Raw genomic sequence first — 18623 nt, 5'->3', positions numbered from 1 at the left:
TGAGGAAGGGAAATAAAGTATTTTGATTACACGTTGAAAAAAAATAATAGTTTTAATAAATCATAAATGGAGTTAAACGGTCGTGTCTCAAATAAGTAAGAAATGTCATTAAAGATAACTGTTCTTGTCCGTATCTAATTAATCGTTTTCCCTTCTGCCTTCTTCTTTGTCGTGGCGATTACTGTGTAGCTCCAATGGTGGAAGCGCAATGGCGGGATCTTCTCCTTCCTCTCGTTCTTCTATCTTCTCCTACACTCTGACTACTTCTCTATTCATCCTTCTCTTCCTCTGCAGCGTCTTCCTCTTCACCAGACGCTCTCTCGAACCCTACCTCCCTTCCGATCCACGCGCTCCCACTCTCCTCCGCTCCGAAAATCCCTCCGATGAGCCTCCGGATGGAGGGGATGGCGTCTCCCTCGCAAGTGAGCCAAGCTCCAGAAGAGATTCGCGCGCCGGCGATGACGTCGGCGTGAAACCAGAGACGGAGGAGGGAGGTGATTCGAACGGCGATGGCTCCGCCGTGGAAGCCGAATCAGGCGACGGAGGAGATTCGCGCGCGACGGATGACTTCGCCGTGAAACCGGAGACGGAGGGAGGAGAATCTCGCGGCGGCGAAGTCTCGGTCGAGGGTAAGGAGGAAAGCGATGCCAAATCTGTGGATATGGAGGTGGTGGAGAAGATGAGAGGGTGCGATCTGTACAAGGGAACGTGGGTGAAGGACGATCAGTATCCGTTGTATCAACCTGGATCGTGTCCGTATGTCGACGAAGCTTTCGATTGCCAGAGGAACGGGAGGCGAGATTCAGACTATCTCCAATGGCGATGGAAACCCGACGATTGTGATCTTCCACGGTACGATTCTTACCCAACTTTCTCATCTTCTCTACTTCGTTTCAGTTTCAAGTTTCAAAGCCATTGATGGACTTAGATATAGAATGCAGAAGAACCTGGTTGGTTTCATTGTCGTGAATACAGTGTTTGGAATACCATTGCTGTACGGTATAATGCTTACCCAACTTCGTCATCTTGTCTACTTCGTTTCAGTTCCAACGCCATTGATGCACTTAGATAGAATGTAGGCTAATCTGGTTGGTTTCACTGTCGAGAAAACAGTGTTTGAATGATTGGAGAAGGGAGAAATGGCCGTGCATTGGTCTCATTTCCTTCTCATTCTTCTCGTCTCTTTGCTTATTCTCCAATCTTTAGGTCGAAAACTCGGTAAATCTTGAGTATGCCTGTGGTCGAATCATCGATTCAAGAACAACTTTGATCCAATGAATGATCAAGTTTCAGTCTTGTGGATGACATATGCTTTCTGCTGCTGAAAAACCATAGCTTTGAATTGATATATTCCGAAACTCGGGTGCTATCGTATAGCTTTCTACCAGCTAAGTTTTTGAATCAGGTGTAATAGTTCGGGCTCACGCTGTTTTACAATTTATACAAGGATTCGGTTGTTCGATCTCTGAACTCGGGTGCTGTCATTATTCGATTTCCGTTCATCATTCTTTCTAGAATATACTTCAGTTCTACCATTGATTGTTCTTTTTTTCCGATCACAGGTTTAATGCTACAGATTTCTTGGCGAGGCTAAGAGGTAAAAGGCTGATGCTGGTTGGAGATTCGATGAACAGAAACCAGTTTGAATCGATGCTGTGTGTTCTTCGAGAGGGTCTATCCAACAAAAGCAGCATGTACGAGGTTAATGGTCATAAGATCACAAAGGGAAGAGGTTACTATGTATTCAAGTTTGAAGTAAATCCCACTCTTCTTCCCATCATTTCCTGTGGAAATCTGATCATTGATGCTGTAATCTTTTCTGAAAATGTGTTGTAACTTGTATTGTGATATTTGACAGGACTATAACTGCACGGTAGAATTTGTAAGGTCGCATTTTCTCGTGAAGGAAGGAGTCAGAATCAACGCCCAAGGAAGTTCGAATCCGACGCTATCGATCGATCAGATCGATAAGACAAATGCTCGGTGGAAACGAGCCGACATTCTCGTCTTCAACACTGGACATTGGTGGGTTCATGGAAAGACAGCGAGAGGGTATGGTCCTTGTTCTGTTTTTTCACCATAACTCTTTCCTTCCTCTTCTTCTGTCTGTCAGAAATTTTCCAGTACCCGAGTTTTTGGGTGTACATGATCTGATTATTCGATTTCGGTTTCGTGAGGACAAGGCGAGGGCGAACCGAAAACCCTAATCACCGCTCACCCTCGTCCATCTCGCGAAATTACCCTAAATTTCTGATAAGAAAAAATCTAATCGCCCTAAGTCTCGCGCTCTCTCCCTCTCCCCATCTCGAGAATACAGGTAATCACCGACCAGAACCCGAATTTGAACCTGAAAGTCGGGTTTTTACCCGAAATTTCTAATATCTAACTCACGGGTACTCGAAATTTTGGATTCTGGTACAGGAAAATAACATTGCATCCTTCAGTTAATGTTTTCTAGATTTAGGTGAACATGTTTTGCTCAATTAATGTGATCCGGATGGAAAAATATTGCAGGAAGAATTACTACAAAGAAGGTGACTACATATACCCGAAATTCGATGCAACCGAAGCATACAGGAGAGCATTGAGGACATGGGCGAAGTGGATTGACAAGAACGTGAAACCCGACAAGAAGTTAGTATTCTACCGAGGATATTCTTCCGCCCATTTCAGGTAAACCCCCGAGATCTTTCATCGTCATCTCAAAGAAAGTATCGTACTCTTCCTTCGTCGGTCGATCAATAATTTCGGAAAACAGGGGTGGCGAGTGGGATTCAGGAGGGTCGTGCAACGGAGAAGTCGAGCCGGTATTCAAAGGTTCGATCCTTGATTCATACCCGTTGAAGATGAAGATAGTAGAGGAGGCAGTAAAGGAAATGAAAGTTCCGGTGATTCTTCTGAACGTGACAAAGCTTACGAATTTCCGCAAAGACGGGCATCCGTCGATCTACGGGAAGACCAACACGGACGGGAAAAAGGTCTCGACGAAGCGACAAGACTGCAGCCACTGGTGCCTCCCCGGAGTTCCCGACGCCTGGAACCATCTCATCTACTCATCTCTTCTGCTTCAGACAGGCAGCAACAGAAGAACTTAACGCTTGAGAGATTGTTTGTGTCGACACATGAAAATTGTAGCATTCTGAGGCTAGAAATCTCTTACAAGAAACGACTGCCAAACTTTCGGTTCGGTTTCGGTTTTTGGATGTATTCAAACCGAACTGAATTGCACCTAATCCAAATGCGGTCTAACTCGGTTTGAAATTTTCAATTCGATACAACCAGAACATAACCAAACCAAATTGATTTTGGTCTTTTTTCTCTTGGTGCCGAATAACCCAAAATTGAAATCTAACCCGAACCCAAACCGGAATCCAAACATCGCTTTTCTATTTTTGTAGTCCCTCAACGCAATCTAGGGAAGAACCCATTTCGTAAAATTCCGACACTAATGACAACATCGCGCGTGTATTTTAAAAAGCATTCTTTTTTCCTGATAAGATTTATCTATGCTAATATTCCCTTCATGTTCAATTTTGAAATAAACCCATTATCCGTTTCCATCTAATTTGTCGAAAAAACAATATATATATATATATATATATATATGTATATATATGTTATTGTTCATATCAATTGTCACAACGACACATCTTTTGTTTTATTTTTCATTCAATGAATGTTAATAATAACAATAACAATATATATATATATTTTTAAATGGTGGAAGGAAGAGGATGATAAAACATACATCTCCGGACAAGAACAAAAAAAAATGTAAGAAATCTGAACCATAGAAAGAAAAAAACATTAGAGATCAAAGTTGGAAAGAGAGGGAATATTTAAGAAGAGATCTTGCGAATCTTGAGGTATCCAAACTTGCCGGCGCCTGGAGAAGAACCCTCGAACACGTACGGCATGAACCCTGTCGCCTCCCTGTACTTCTTCTGTATCTGCTCCGTTTCACACAAAAACATCTTCATCTGTTCCTTTCCAATGATCATAACCCATCTTTTCCATGTTCTTGTGTCTGATTCGTTAAGACAAGATCCGGATACCGGGATTTTCGGGTTATCCGAATCCAAACCCGAATATTTTGGGTTTCATGCGATATTATTCGATCTCGGATCCATTTTTGTTGGGTATCCGACTTTCGGATGCACAAATCCGAGACCCAAATACAAATTTCGATTTTATATATCATATATTAGGGGTTAGCTCATATTGGGTATCCGAACTTTTCAGATCCAATTGCACGAACCCAAACCCGATTTTTGGGTTTTCCCCATGACTAAACCCGATCTTATTTCATTGTATACCCAAATTTCGATACCTAACCCGTGGATCGGGCCGGTACCCAAAATTCGGACTTTTCTTTTAAACTCTAGAACTGCAACCGTTGTCTGAACAAGTTCAAGCATATGATATGAGTATGAGCATTAAGGAGGGTTTATTCTTTTACCTGTAGAATGTGTTCACTGCTTCTCAAGCTGTTCCTTCCGATTACGCAGACCGTGCCTCCGCTGCCGCCTCCCGTGATCTTGGCCCCGTATAGAGTCCCGTTCTCAGATCTCGACACCTTAGAATGCTGCATATTCTGCACCAGTCTGACCAGTCTATCCGTCCCATCCGAGCCTAACCCGCACGCGCTGTAACTGTAATGACACTGCCATGCAGTTTCACCCGAAAAAACGGGTATTAGAATATCGCATTTCGGGGTTTAAAACCTAAGAACTCATACGGTATCCGCAGTTGTATTACCTGATACATCATTTCCCCAAGACCGATGATCTGCTCCTCTGACGGAGCTGCACTCAACAATGCTTTGAAAGCCTGAAAACATAGCCAGAAGCGTAAAACTCAATCTTTAGATCCGAGTTAATGTTTTTCTTGTGAGTTACAGAGGGGTGGATGTAGTATGACACCTCTGGCTATGGAGAAGAGCTAATAGCCGAGCATAAAAAGCGATGAAATCATGACGCACAGAGTTAGCTCACCTGAACGCGGAAATTCTCGTAAATCGGATGTCGGGTGGCTGCACTGATCTCATACGTGGTTTTTCTGTCTATGGTAGTGACTGAATCCCCGTGATCCCCGTACTTCTCGATGAACTCTTCTCCCGTCATATTTCCCGGGATCTTGCTTGAATAGAGGGCTTCATATCTGCGAAACCGTAACAAAATTTCGAGATATCTCATCGTTGTTTCTCATATTTTCGATATTTCGCTGTCACAGGAGGGTATGCCAGTCTAAAGAAGTAGACCGCTACTTCTACGACCGTCGCTGACAAAATCACGAAACAGAAATTTCTAGATTCATTTCGAAACCGTTATTAGATTCCTACTTTGCTTGCAGTTAGAAACATTGTGTTTCAATCGGTTAAATGTTCAGACAAGACACAAAAACTGAGAATGTACCTATGAGGAGGGAGGTTGCATAAGTAATCCAAGGATGCCTCAGCTTCAATTAACCCCAAGCTCTCTTCCTCAATCTCTTCCGAGTTAAATTGCGGAGAAGAACGTGAAGACAATCCCGAGGCAACAGACTTTATGAGCGTTCTGCCGATAAAAGTGCCTATCCTTACAGAACCGTAATCTGAACCACCGACACTGCAGTAAAAAAAACATAAGCTTGAGTCTTAGGACCAATGCAGACTATGACAAAAATATTTCAACCATTACGGAGATGATTTTACCTGTGTCGTATTCCGGAATCGATGCCCCAAAATCGTATATGAGGAGGTATTTCGACGAGTCCGAGTATCTCGGCAGGCTGACATATCATTGCAAGAAGTTTGTTAGCTTCTCCACAAGCGGAAGCCATTTGATCCATCACTCCACACGGTGCTCCAACGACGTAGTTCTCGACCTATGATTCGTAAGAAGGGTTTACGCAAAGTTTTAACGGAATCCGAAGAAAAAAAATTAAAAACTTTGAATAAAAGTTGTCACCTTTTGGCAAAGCAAAGCCACATCGCGAGGAGAAATTTCCAGACCTGCAGATTCGGAAAAGAATCACGTTCATCTCGGGAATGGATAAATGATTGAATAGTTTTTTGTTCAACCCTTTATGCGTAAGAATTCGGTTTCACAAAAGGCGGTACTAACAATGAGCAGCAGCAACAGCTGACATGGTTGCAACTTCAACCGAGGCAGAGGACGATACTCCTTTCCCTTCTGGAACCGTTGAAGAAACCTGAAAAACATGTTAGAAAGATTTCACAACAGCGAATTCTCATCGGCCCTTCTTACATCGTTATCAGTTCGGAATTTCATTTCGTTTAACATGTAAAAGTAAATGAACGTTACCAGTATACTAATACTGTCTTCAAACCGAACACCCAGTTCTCTCATTAGTACGAGAATGGTACCCGCAACATAAGCCGCCCACCTGAAAAAAAAATGAAGGAATCGTATCGTAACTAGTGATCAATGTTTTATGCGAATGAAACGGTCTGAATATGGAAATGATCTACAAACTTCTGAGATGGATCCCGGGAAAAGTATTGGCAGGCTTTCTCGTAGGATATTGGTTTTCCATCTTCCATGAAATCCGACAGGTCCATGTCGAATGTTGGCCCTCTGTTGCTCAGCTCGGATCCAAACGAAACCTGAGGTCGAAGTTTAGATGACAATGCATGCCATGTCATATCATGTCTGAACAACATGAAGCAGAACAAAGCAAAAAAACGTACGATTTCAAGAATCGGCGAATCTCTTGCGTGGCGCCGAGCCTCAGCGTGCTTCCAGAGTTTCTGTTTACTCGGATGATTCCTCTGAACAGCGGCATGACATGCCTCTCTAGTTGGCATCTGCAAAAAAAGGCGACTTTTCACTCGTCCGAAAAATCTAGATAACCGAAAAGATGAATCCATATTGTTTTCATCGCGATAACAAGGGTCCAAGAGGAAATGAATGACCTGAAGAACAAGACTTCCCGAATAATCAGCAATCCCTCCCATTACATCAAGCCTACCCGGGGCTCTTGCCACGAATATATCGTCCTGATGGTAAAAAAATGTCGATTTTTTTGTTAGTTTTTGTCCTAAAAAAACACGAACTCAGACAAAAAATGTTGAACATTTTGACAAACCTCCCAGTTAAATAACCTTGCAGCCGCCAAATTTTCCCTTGCCTGACGCTCGGGGGCGCCACCTACGTTACCTAGTTCTGCTAAGCTGTTCAAGAAGCTGATCGTATCAGAAAGGCCTTGGTGGTCTCCCTGAACAATCTCGAAGCCTTCTACCGATCTGCTAAATCATAAAAACCCGAAATTGCATGTGGTGAGACAAGACAGAGATGCCGAGAGAACCAAGTTTGCCCCAACGAATGAGGGATGGAAACGGTATTTCAGCCAGGAGAAAATAAAGACGGTGAAAAAACAGACTTGGTGGTTTTCTGCGTCTGATCATCCCGAGCCATCCCGGCTTCGTTTTCAGCAACTTGGTACCATTCTGGAACAGAAATATCTCTACCGGGTGCTCTCTGAAGCTGGAAGCCGAGTATGATTGCATCCCGTAACCTTCTTGCTCCACTAAGCTGCATATATATCATCCTTTCTGTCAGGTGACAACCGACATTATATAGAAATGGTACAGCAAAAAACACAAATTCATAACCCAAGGTATGGCGTATGTGTATATATATACCAAAAGAGATCGAAGAAATCATGAAACAGACTACAAGAATGAAGAAACGACATATTTTCTTGTAATTGATTCTGCCATTCTGGTAGGCCATAACGTGAAGAAATAACTGCAGAAGCAGACAGAGATTCTTGCGGCCATGGAGAAGACGTTGGAATGCTCTTTTGTTATTTCCATTCTTTATGCAAATCACATATTATGCTTACTCAGTATAAACCGAAACCCGAGCTAACTTTTGCAAAAATGAACATTGATATATGTTAAGCAATCCAAACTGTTTGATATTCAGAGAACTTGTATCACTCACGTTGAGATTCAAACGTTTTTTCCCCCGTGCGGTATCCTGAAGTATTTTCGCTGCCACCTGAAATCGGAAAAGAAAATCAAATGGCAACCTATAAGCTTTACAAAATCTTGGATTTCTCCGAATATTTCAGAAACAAGAGAAAGGGAAACTCGATATTAGGACACTGAGAAGAGATAGCGAATAGTGAAAGCTTTGAGTTATACCTCACCGCCATTGATGCCTCCGTCATAACACGGTTTCAACGTAACTGCACGTTCAAGATACGGTGCCCAGCATCCAGTCAGTAGATCCCTCCTTATCATTTCAACTCCTCCTTCGTAGTGCTGAAAGCGAAACAAAAAAGAACAGTAAATTAAAAAAAAAAAAGAAACAGAGAGCGGGCGGGGAGATATGAGCACGGATTTTTTCAGAATTTACCTCGAGCATCTGTCTTAGGAACGGTTCTTCATTGAAATAGTCCCTTCGCACAAATATGAAGGGTAATTTGTATGCAAGAGCTTCACTGACAGTTCCATATCCAATTTTTCCTGAGGAAACGAAAGCATAAACCCGTGTATTAGGTACATAATAACCTCGTGTGTCGTTAAAAATAGTATATGGATATTGTACGATACCGAGCATGCAGTCTGAAGCTGAAATCGCATCAGGTGTATAAGTATTCTTTGGTAGTGCAATAAAATTTGGAGGGAGCTTCTGATTCTCGGAAGCTCCACAGACCTATACCCGAAAAAACATAGGAAAATATGTTTTACGTTCATAACTACGGAGAAATATATATAACTTAGGCACAATCAGGTATTTGTATGTTACCAGACATAACCAACCAGCCGGTAAATACTCCTCCTTTAATGTCCATCCAGTTGGCTGCAGAAAATCAGAAATACCGTAAACGATATGCCATTGACAGAACAGATGTTGCAGGTACTCAAGAAAACAAGAAATCGAGAAGCTTTGGTTCTCAGAAAGACGAATGGAAGGAGAACAAGAAAATGAAGCTATGGCTGACAGATTGAAGAATAACATATAAATCATCGCTGCGGATGTGAAAACAGAAACATAAACTGAACCAAAACCACCAATTTCTGCAGTAAGTTTTGACTCTTTTGAGAAACGGTCCAAAAAAATTAAACAAAACTCTGCTTACCTGCCCACCAAAGTTGAAGATTAGTAGTTTCACATTGTCTGGAATCCCAAGATCTCGTCTGACCTGCACCGAAATGCAAACTGGTTCCCGCCATTTTCGTTCGTGGAAGAAAGAACTGAAGGGTTTTAGAAATTTTCTACGAAACCCACCTCTTGTCTGGTCTTGCGAAATTTCCTTACGACGAGGGGGATATCAATGACATCATGAAAAGCCGGCACTGAAAGATCGAGAGAGTAATGCATTATATAGAACTCATTAAGTTAAATAAAATACAAGTGAAAACAGTGGCAATGCCTTCAGTGACTTACTAGGACAGTGTCCAGGCAGCCGTATCAGAAACTCGCAGTGCGAATAATCCTCGGCTATCTGCAGCATTCACGCATAATTACCACGAGTGAAATCTATACACAGGTATGTTAAAAATCCGACTCTCACCTATATATATATATATAGAGGCCATGAGATAGAACAATGGTTCTGACATAATATTAGCCGGAGAAATTCTTCTTGATGGAAAAATAAAAAGCTGAGAAGAGGTATGCATATATGACATTTCGGGTTCAAACTATAGGGAATATAGGGGATACCATTATGTGTAACATGAATAGACAAGTTCAGGAAAAAGGGTTATAGCTCGAACTCGAAGACCAGGAATTTCACAACATTTGAAACTGTCTTTCGGCACATACTATATAGCAACATCGTGAGGGTATTTTACCTGCCATACTATGGATCGATGATGATGTCCTGCTGCCATCACATACTCTGCATAGATAAAGTCCCAGCTGCAACAGAGGGAGTAAACCCGGTTTATCAAGTAATGACATACACCATCAAGAATGCAGAATCATTTTTAGAACAAATTTACAAGCAACAGCCCGTCTTAGAGGTCATTCCTTTGTGGGTTTTTGGATGATTGGCATGGGAATTATATAGGAAAGACAAGAGATTATCGAAGTTAATAAGAACTCGGCAGTCAAGCTTAGCTTCAAACTGCATGCTTCAGAAACCAAACACACTTCTGAAGTACAAAACCTAAGATAACCACTAAACTTTCCATTGTTATGTGTGTATGAATGTATTAGCCGATATCTGAATGCTAACTTTCATTGTTTCCTTATGGTGTTTTACGAGGAAACACACCTAAAGTTGGTGACACAAACAGAACGGATTCCAGCATCTGCTGCTGCACGGCATGCGATAGGGACAACATCCGAGACCTGATCACAAGAATAAGAAGAAAAAAAACATGTATTTTTAACCTAAGACCGTCTTTAACGCGAAATTAGAGGAAACAATATTCAACTTCAGAGAAAACTTTTCATGGATAGAAGTTAACAAAAAATAATAATAATAAAGCACTGTATGTAATTGAAGTACCACTAGGTTGGCTTTGATGGACTTCAACCATTCAACCTCTGCCGCCAAAATAGAGTCTCGAGGTTCAACCGCGATCTGAGAATACTGCAATGAAAGAGATGATAAATCCCGTGAGTTTATTGCAGAGAGATTAGTAAATATCCGATACCGAGAAAGATACCTTTTCCAAAGAGGCAAGACGATCAACGGTTAAAGCATCGGCTTGCACTGATCCACTGTCCAAGAGCACCTGCATTATTACACAGAGAATGTAAGAATTGCCGAGCAAACTTCATATACGAAAAGACAATTGGGCGATTGAAAGAAATATTCTAAAAGAACCAAAACACGATATTCAGATTCTATTCAATAGTCCAAAGTCCGAAACACCATGATTCTGAACACAACAACAAAGACATCCTCTCTTTTTCTTCTTCCTATCGGCACACAATAGCATAGAGGGGTTCATAAAAACAATCAAAGTCCTTTTTTTCATGAAAAATGAAAATTATATTGAAAAATAGAGATTTTTGCACAGAATGAAACCGAATACATTTGGAGATTTCCAAAGCTTCAATGGAAAGAGGGATATGAATCAAAGTCATTTTGCATAAACAGAGTCCGATTTCACCGAAAACTAAACTGATGGTTTACTCTAAATCAATCCACTAAATACGAAAAGGATTTCAGCTTTCATGATTGATCCGAGTGCAACAAAACAGGCACCGAATCTACGAGCATATTCCAAGTGGTCTCGAGAATTTACAGGACAAATCAAACGGAATGAAAACCAACCTTGCGAATGAACAAATCCGGGGATTGGATTTCGAGGGTGAAGACAAATTCTGGAGCTGCAGAGACGACATGAACTTGATGTCCAGACGAGATGAGATGGCGAACCACCTGTACTTTCACAAGAAAAAAAAACAAATCCCATTATTGACATCCATATCCAAAGCACGCTAAAACCCTTTGAAAGATTTCTGCTTAAGACGAGAATACAAATCAAGGGTTGCGAAAAAATGTTATCATCTGTTATCTAAATGCCAAATCCTGTCTCAAGCAAGCAAGAACCGAATATATCCGTCTCATCCACAAACATATATGCATACAATCATGCATGTACGTACTGGCGTATACAAATGCTCAAATAAGTAAACGCATACGCACCTCGACAACACGAGTGGCGTGCCCAAATCCGTGCCCAGTTACATAATAGGCGAAAACGAGACGCCGAGAAGCAGGTTCGGATTCAGACATCTTTCTTCAGAACACCTGTTTTATTTTTTTTTGGGAACTTGGGGGATTTGTGTCTGACAAATGAGAGAGAAAGGATCAAGGGGATAAACACAGAAATGGATGTTTATCTATTATTTATGAGGGGGAAAAAGGGAAGTGGTTTTTGATATCTTTCCAGAAATGGAGAAGGGAAAAGGGGTATGGATTCCGAAGCCTTGGTGTAAGCGTTACATGATGAGCAAAATCTGGGGTCTACCGATTTATTCTAACAAACCCAACGGATATATGTTCATAAGCCATGACGTGTCCTAAGGGGAAAGTTAAATCCATCCAAAAAACGATTCGTGATTTTTTTTTTGGAAGAATTTATTTTGACTTTTTACTTCATAGAAAAATCTGACTTTGGATTTTATTTTGATTTTATTTTCTTATTTTTCCCATTGTAAATATTATATCTATTTAATTGATTTTTTTGTGGTAAAAACATTTATATTGGATTTTTGTACTGCTTAGATAAACAAACCTACGATTACATATTTCCGATTTTGGTTTTTGTTTTTTTTTTTTTACGTTTTTCAGTTCTAGAATTATATCCATTTAGTTTAATCTCGGATTTTGACTATATAAGGATTCAGTTCCATTACCAAAAATATTCAGTTTTTTAGAATATAAAAAAGGGATAGTTTAGTTCCGCATCGTCATCTCTTGACAACCGGAGAAAATTTGTTCACAAATCTGATCCGAGAGTCTAGTCCTCATCAACATCATCATCATAATCGACATCATCATCATCACTATCACGTACAAAAGTTGCAAAGCATGCCCAAAGCTTATACTGAAAACATTCACTTTGAGATGCTCTATTATGCCACTCTTCCATTTTATCTTCAGCATAGAATAGGATCTCTATGTTTTGGGGACATGCCCTCATAAAATCACTAGACCAATCTTGCAAGTTTGGTTCCAGATGACTAGATCAAAATCCAAGTTTCAAAGCTCCTACTTTCGGAAATCTTCCTTAATTCAACACAAGCTTTAAAAAGGAATTAGACAAGAGAATAAAACAAGCAGCCATTAAGATATCTATATCTAGTAAAACTACCCTTTCCGTATAAAAACCATCATTCAAAAGTCGAAGGGCTGACCTAGTACTGTCGCTGCCTTTTTCCCGGTGCGCCACTGAACTGACTGGTAGTGGAAGGGCAATCCCTTGCCCAATGTCCCGGCTTTCCGCATTTGTAGCAATCTCCAGTTGAAGAGGAAGACTTTCCTCGCCCTGTTTCAGGCACTGGATAACCAGATTGAGCAGTACAGTCTCTTGCCCAGTGTCCATCTTTTCCACATTTGAAACAAGCTGTGCCTGTTTTTGCACTTTGGTGGTCTCTGCTATCTGACTCACTTAAGTTTCTTGTCTTGGCAAAACTATTTTCCATTGAAGAAGCCACGGATGTGTCATCGCACCACTTGAAGAAACCACAAGAGGCCTACGGATAAGAAGAAGCCACCAATGTTTCCATAAAACGATGTACAATAGCAGACATTCTTACACAAACAATCAAAACTCAGATAATACAATAATTACAATTGCTTTTTAACCAAAGTACATGATATTGGAAGAAAATTCAGACCAATGTTATACGTTATTGGTCTCGATATAGTTACCATGACCGACAACTCTGCAACTCGATCTTTATCCAGCTTATGAAGGTTTATGTTTAACACACCGTTTTACCCTTTTTAATACACTACAATCTTGTTCAGTGTATGCAGGTGTGATACTTGGTCTACCAGCAGACAATCCCCTGTTCTAAGAGGTTTCAAAAAGCAGACATTACATATAAGTAACCCGTTAGGCTGTTCTCAGACCCTCAGTACATCTGATAATACCTTGAAAGGCATAGAATTGCTTGATCGATGAACAATAGCCAATGTCTAGAAGGTGTTGCATATAAAGCAAGTCAAAATAAATCGTTCTGATTATCTAACTTAGACCACATCCTCTTACACCGCAAGCAAAAATGACGCAAAATGGAAAGCAGTCAGAAAATGATCAGAGAAATGGAATGATAAAGTTTGTGAAAATAGCCAGCAAGGCAACAAGGATTTACACAACAGGAACATAAACATAAAAGAATCTCTTCCTACATCTAATCCGATATACCAGCGGTACACTACAAAGCATCACTATGCTGATGATAATACGATGGCAACCCAGAGTCATGGAACTACAGACATACCTCAAATGCAGGACAGCGGTAAAATTGACGGCCGATGTTTTGTCCTGTTTTTGCTGTTAGAATGCGGCAGGATCCAGAGCCACAGGGACATTGATGATCCGGGAACTTCGAGTCATTTGAATTGGCATAGCTGTGAGTTCCTGCATGAGTTCCAGAGGATCGATCCTCGTCACACCATTGGAAAAACCCACAACCTCCGTTCTCCTGGAGAAATGCTAGCTTATTTAGAATGGATATCCATTAAACAGGTTTGGTAATAAGCAATAAACAAACTAGCAATGTCCTGTCTCTGAAAGAATTTTTCTTACTGACACTTCAGCGAACAACTAAGCAGCAGAAAACCCACCATCGAAACCCAGATGACAAAACAGTTTCACGAACCCAAAATTTCGATAAGAAGTAAGGATCAACACCTGACGAAGAAGAAAAAGAGCATTAAACGTGAAGAACCTCTCTAACGGGGCACTTGTAGAATTTGCGACCCGGATTCTTCTGGGTGTTTGATGTGAGAATCAGACAAATACCCACTCCACAGGTGCAATTTTTCTCCAGAAAATCTTGCTCCCCTGCATCAGAACCATAATTCCCGGCCAAGTTAGAGTTCACCGAGACACGTCCGCCGTCAAATTGATTAAATCCACCAGAAGCAGTGACACGCCGAGGTTTGAATCCGGGATTCAGAGGGTTCATCTGCCATTGCTCGCTATTGCTGCCCCTTAGAGCCGCCATATACGATCCCTCCACCACCGAGTCCGCCGGTCCAGGCTTCGCCTCAGGCATAGAAACCCTAGAGCGTTTGGCCGACGCAGCTTCTGCTTCTGCTTCCGCAGCCGCTAGTTCCAGGAGGAAATCGTCTTCACCCTCGAGGTCTTCGAAGTGTGTCGTATTACTCTCCATTTCTCAACCCTCTCCCTTCCTCTCTCTCTCAACCTAATTCCGAATACTAATGTTGATGTATGTGTTTTTTCTATTTCCCCTTTTCTAGATTAGGGATTTTCCCGCGCTCTCATCTCCAAGTCCATTGTTATTATCGCGTGAGGGAGGCCCTATACTTGCCAACACAACGCTCCGTAAAGGATAACCGTCCGATCAAGAAAGATAGCATCACGTCCGTTCAATATTGCCATGATAATTTATTCATCCCATTCCCTACTGAGAATTTGAGATGCAAAATACTTTATCTAATTTGAAATCAGATATTTTCCAATTCTAATTATTCTTTAACAATTTCATCACTTTTTTGCACCCTGAATTTTCACTATTTTCCTTTTTCACCCCTTAATTTTTTAGTTCGAAAAGACAACACCCTCAGAATCCTAAAGGGGCCCCCAACAATCAAAGAACTCTATCCAAAACAAGACTCTATCAAATCTCAGATTCATCCGTACGGTACAATCCCTAGATGTTTATTACACAAACACACCATAGGATGCGTAATAAATGTATTATATATTTACATTTCGGCACTAAAAAGACATCAAAATTTTCAAAACAAAAAACCCAGAAAGGGAAAACAAAAGATGAGAAAAACTTTTATTCGACACACTTAGAAGAATAAGCAACAAGGGTTAGAGCACAAATATCTACAGTCGCAACAGCAAAGCCGTGTCTTTGGGCATCTAAAACAAGAAGACCGTCTCCATCTCCATCTCCATTCGCATCTGCAACATGACGAGATATTCGGACACGACAGCCATTGGCAACTGAAGCAACAGCATCTTCTGGGCACGCAACAGCATGGCTTCATGTCTGAACAAGAACTACAAGAACAGCCTCTTGAGCACGAGCCACAGCTCGGTTTCGGGCAACAGTCCGGGCCCGAGGGGCATGAAGGGCACGAGCATTTTGGTTGGCTGCAGCACTCGGGCCGCCTCAGGTGGCACGAGCACTCGGATTGACAGCAACAGAAGAAGCTCAACAGGTTCAAGCACGGGATTCCGCTACTGTAATGCAAACTTTGCATTAGCCTTATCCTTGCAACACACACGCATATATATATAGTATAGGTATCGTTTGTGGATTGGATTCCATTGTTAAAAAACAGAGTATTTCGATACTGGGATTAGAGATTTAGATTACCAGAGCCATTTCCAGAACCGGCAGGGTCTTCGACTCTTCCTTTGCCTGTTGTTCCATTGGTTAAAAACAAAAACGATCTTAAGAAACACGAGAGGAAGAGTTAGGGATGAAATGGTGAAGTTACAGACAGAAATATCCTTACACAGGTACTAAAGGGTCAGAGTTTGCCGCCACCAAATCTGAGACCCTGCAACACATATATGAATATAAGATCCTACAAAACATTAACCCGACTTTAAACATCGAAAATGTCCAGAACAAGCGACGGTAACTCACTCTTTGCAGTATTTAGACGCGGGTTGTATGCCTTCAATGAATTTAAGCTCTGCCTGCTCGATGCAACATCGGAAACATTTGACACCCGTCAATAACGAAACCAAACAATTACCACTTTAGAAGATTGGATTCTCTTAAACCGTCCATCAATCATCCAATACAGCTTTGAATTCCACCCTGAAACACATATAAAAGCTCCTCTATCCTAATTATGAAACCAATCATGAAAGGAACAAGAGAGAAGCAGAGAGATGGTCCATTGATGCAGAAAACAAGTGTAAATTTTACAGATGTGCTGAATTATAAAACAAAAATATCTTTGTGGGATCTTGATTCATCAACTTATTTTCTATGCATCTCCTCTGTTTCTTTCTTTGTTCCTTTACACTCACTTTGGCTATACACTCACAACCATGAGTACATTTATACACAAAGCAGAAACAGAGTAAATGGGCATTAATCAATCGTCTCACAAGGAACAAATTAGGGTTCCACTTTCAAAGACTTTGAAGATCACTAGGGAAAGTGACATAACAAACATCAACTTCAGTAAAAAATTGAGATTAAAAAACTGAAACTTTTCAACATATGATGCTTTAGGACCATAACTTAGGGTTGAAAAGCAACCAAAGCAATGTCTTTCTTTCTGAAAGGCCGAGGTCCTTATAAGTTCATATTTTGTAAAGTTTCAATCTTTTTTCATCTCTTGCGGGATTTTTCGAACAAGCTTAGTAACATGGTGGAATAAGCATCCAAGGAAGAAAAAAAAAAGCATGATGACCCAATTAACTCATGAATCATAAAACCCAACACAAGGAGTCCCCGTGGTGGGGGAGTTCTCTGTCTGTTGAGATTCTGACACTTCCAATCTGAAATCACAAGAGATCACTGGATCCATCTACTTCACAACATGTCTGAATCCAATTTGGAAAATATTCAAACACTCAAAATTATTTTCTATTTCTTTTAATATGAGAGGTCACTGATTCTGAGTGCAACGATGGGTGTAGACCAAAGTTATTTAACGGAAGAAAAAACAACATTCTTTAAGCCAATTTTGTTGAAAATAATTTCATTAATTGTTACAAGATTGATTTAATTATTAAAATTAATAGTGAAAAAGTGGTTAAACTAATTAATTATCATGCTAGTTCTGAAACACCAACTTAAGTTCAAATTTTAGATACTCTCTTCATCTTTACTCAAAATGGGTAAAAAGACAAAACATGATGGAAACTGAGATTCTGTATTTCTTCAATTAAAAAAAAATTAACTTGCCTCGAGAAAACCAATCTCTCTCTCGAGCATCTGAACCCTCGCAGCCTCTCTGCGTCTTCCGTACAAGTCCGGGTACGCCGGCGGAGACCTCGGCCGCGGCGGAGGAATGGTCCGCGGAGCAACCGCCGTGCCACCGCCACCGCGAGGAGGAACAACGGCAGCCCTTTTCTCCAGAGAGCTCATCTCCGGTGAAAAAGCCGAGCAGAAACTAAACTACCCAAATGAGAAATCACTTCAAATCAAACGAAACATGCAGTCGTGGAGAACTCCATGAGAATGTTTCCTCCCAAAAAAAAAGGCGAAGAAGAAGCCGCGAGAGAGAGATAGAGGGAGGTAAGAGTGTAATACGGAAAAGTGTGTGGCAGAAGCAGTAATTATAAGCTCTGACAAGGATAATTACTAACCTTCCCCTTTCCCTGAAGGCTATGCCTCTTTAAAATATATATATATATACATATATACTAAATAAATAAACGAGTTATTATTATTAGAGGAGGAGATTATGGTAATATCAAAAGTAATGATATCACTAATTGTGGTAACATCAAAATTTGTCTCTTTGGAAGGAAAACACTTTTTTCTTGTTAATCTACGGATTTGGGATTCCATGTATAATCCGGAATTATTGATAACGGAATCACATAGATAGAGATGAACTTTCCAGTTTCCAGATTTAAGTTATGTTTTGTCTTTGTTTATTTAATTTTTTATTTTTTTGTAGCAAACATGTAATTTGGTTAATTGATTTAATACAATTTTATAACAGTTAGAATTTTTAACGACAAAAAGAATATTATATTATAGTGGAAGGGAGCGCAGCAGTTGGTAAGCGCACGTGACATCTGCCCATTTTCTAAGTGTTATTAAATTTTTATTCATAAAAAAATATTATTTCAATCATGAGATTATATATTTTTTAAAACCCGCATATATTTATTTGTCCCTTTGTTTTTCGTGAATTCTGAAATTACCAGATCGCATCCAACAGTAGTACTCCTCAAGTTACAAAACAATGAATGCGATGTTCTGTTCAAGGTTTAAGCACAAGTAGTAGAATCACAT

The 18623-nt window shown here is 40.6% G+C and overlaps 4 protein-coding genes across 6 annotated transcripts; 1 reads left to right on the top strand and 3 right to left on the bottom strand.

The window, feature by feature from the left end:
- Window positions 1-129: 129 nt before the first annotated feature.
- LOC104810999 (protein trichome birefringence-like 5) lies at window positions 130-3268 on the top strand. The gene is made up of 5 exons (XM_010537514.2): window positions 130-852; window positions 1563-1755; window positions 1859-2052; window positions 2515-2673; window positions 2759-3268. Exons 1-5 carry the CDS (start codon window positions 209-211, stop codon window positions 3093-3095), a joined length of 1527 nt encoding a protein of 508 aa, XP_010535816.1. The 5' UTR covers window positions 130-208; the 3' UTR covers window positions 3096-3268.
- Window positions 3269-3717: 449 nt separating this feature from the next.
- LOC104810997 (L-arabinokinase) lies at window positions 3718-11736 on the bottom strand. The gene is made up of 28 exons (XM_010537511.2): window positions 11623-11736; window positions 11248-11355; window positions 10634-10702; window positions 10474-10557; window positions 10237-10313; window positions 9812-9878; window positions 9402-9459; window positions 9243-9310; window positions 9094-9156; window positions 8760-8813; window positions 8564-8666; window positions 8367-8476; window positions 8153-8272; window positions 7950-8006; window positions 7384-7535; window positions 7090-7246; window positions 6917-7000; window positions 6692-6808; window positions 6477-6607; window positions 6306-6387; window positions 6105-6192; window positions 5949-5992; window positions 5693-5865; window positions 5415-5606; window positions 4995-5160; window positions 4759-4830; window positions 4460-4663; window positions 3718-3950 (listed from the first exon to the last, which is right to left on the bottom strand). The coding sequence occupies exons 1-28, from the start codon at window positions 11710-11712 to the stop codon at window positions 3840-3842; spliced, it is 2901 nt and encodes a 966-aa protein (XP_010535813.1). The 5' UTR covers window positions 11713-11736; the 3' UTR covers window positions 3718-3839.
- Window positions 11736-14894, bottom strand: LOC104810998 (DNA topoisomerase 3-alpha). Of its 2 annotated transcripts, XM_010537512.1 has the most exons (4): window positions 14379-14894; window positions 13929-14132; window positions 12837-13175; window positions 11736-11765 (listed from the first exon to the last, which is right to left on the bottom strand). In XM_010537512.1, exons 1-3 carry the CDS (start codon window positions 14823-14825, stop codon window positions 12837-12839), a joined length of 990 nt encoding a protein of 329 aa, XP_010535814.1. In that variant the 5' UTR covers window positions 14826-14894; the 3' UTR covers window positions 11736-11765. The 2 variants fall into 2 exon arrangements, with proteins under 2 accessions (XP_010535814.1, XP_010535815.1); XM_010537513.1 differs by lacking the exon at window positions 11736-11765 and having other exon boundaries at window positions 12695-13175.
- Window positions 14895-15291: 397 nt separating this feature from the next.
- Window positions 15292-17913, bottom strand: LOC104810996 (guanine nucleotide-binding protein subunit gamma 3-like). Of its 2 annotated transcripts, none has more exons than XM_010537509.2 (5): window positions 17562-17913; window positions 16284-16336; window positions 16150-16194; window positions 16008-16052; window positions 15292-15901 (listed from the first exon to the last, which is right to left on the bottom strand). In XM_010537509.2, exons 1-5 carry the CDS (start codon window positions 17742-17744, stop codon window positions 15475-15477), a joined length of 753 nt encoding a protein of 250 aa, XP_010535811.1. In that variant the 5' UTR covers window positions 17745-17913; the 3' UTR covers window positions 15292-15474. The 2 variants fall into 2 exon arrangements, with proteins under 2 accessions (XP_010535811.1, XP_010535812.1); XM_010537510.2 differs by having other exon boundaries at window positions 15292-15871; window positions 17562-17910.
- Window positions 17914-18623: the final 710 nt, after the last annotated feature.

The sequence above is a fragment of the Tarenaya hassleriana genome, unplaced genomic scaffold (genome assembly GCF_000463585.1).
Source record: "Tarenaya hassleriana unplaced genomic scaffold, ASM46358v1 Cleome19, whole genome shotgun sequence".
Taxonomy (NCBI): Eukaryota; Viridiplantae; Streptophyta; class Magnoliopsida; order Brassicales; family Cleomaceae; genus Tarenaya; species Tarenaya hassleriana.
The sequence above is the reverse complement of the archived record's forward strand: the minus strand, read 5'-3'. Positions and strand labels throughout refer to the sequence as shown.

What these genes read in the sequence shown, in the direction of transcription:
- LOC104810999 (XM_010537514.2), top strand. Translation starts at nt 209, where the DNA reads ATGGCGGGATCTTCTCCTTCCTCTCGTTCTTCTATCTTCTCCTACACT. An exon ending in ACTATGTATTCAAGTTTGAA is followed by an intron (nt 1,756 to 1,858) that starts GTAAATCCCACT and finishes GATATTTGACAG; the next exon opens with GACTATAACTGCACGGTAGA. An exon ending in TATTCTTCCGCCCATTTCAG is followed by an intron (nt 2,674 to 2,758) that starts GTAAACCCCCGA and finishes TTCGGAAAACAG; the next exon opens with GGGTGGCGAGTGGGATTCAG.
- LOC104810997 (XM_010537511.2), bottom strand. Translation starts at nt 11,712, where the DNA reads ATGTCTGAATCCGAACCTGCTTCTCGGCGTCTCGTTTTCGCCTATTAT. An exon ending in ACGCCACTCGTGTTGTCGAG is followed by an intron (nt 11,356 to 11,622) that starts GTGCGTATGCGT and finishes GTGAAAGTACAG; the next exon opens with GTGGTTCGCCATCTCATCTC. An exon ending in CGGCTGGTTGGTTATGTCTG is followed by an intron (nt 8,667 to 8,759) that starts GTAACATACAAA and finishes TTTCGGGTATAG; the next exon opens with GTCTGTGGAGCTTCCGAGAA.
- LOC104810998 (XM_010537512.1), bottom strand. Translation starts at nt 14,825, where the DNA reads ATGGAGAGTAATACGACACACTTCGAAGACCTCGAGGGTGAAGACGAT. An exon ending in ACAAGTGCCCCGTTAGAGAG is followed by an intron (nt 14,133 to 14,378) that starts GTTCTTCACGTT and finishes GCATTTCTCCAG; the next exon opens with GAGAACGGAGGTTGTGGGTT. An exon ending in ACCGCTGTCCTGCATTTGAG is followed by an intron (nt 13,176 to 13,928) that starts GTATGTCTGTAG and finishes TCTTATCCGTAG; the next exon opens with GCCTCTTGTGGTTTCTTCAA.
- LOC104810996 (XM_010537509.2), bottom strand. Translation starts at nt 17,744, where the DNA reads ATGAGCTCTCTGGAGAAAAGGGCTGCCGTTGTTCCTCCTCGCGGTGGC. An exon ending in GCGTCTAAATACTGCAAAGA is followed by an intron (nt 16,195 to 16,283) that starts GTGAGTTACCGT and finishes TATGTGTTGCAG; the next exon opens with GGTCTCAGATTTGGTGGCGG. An exon ending in CGGTTCTGGAAATGGCTCTG is followed by an intron (nt 15,902 to 16,007) that starts GTAATCTAAATC and finishes GTGTGTTGCAAG; the next exon opens with GATAAGGCTAATGCAAAGTT.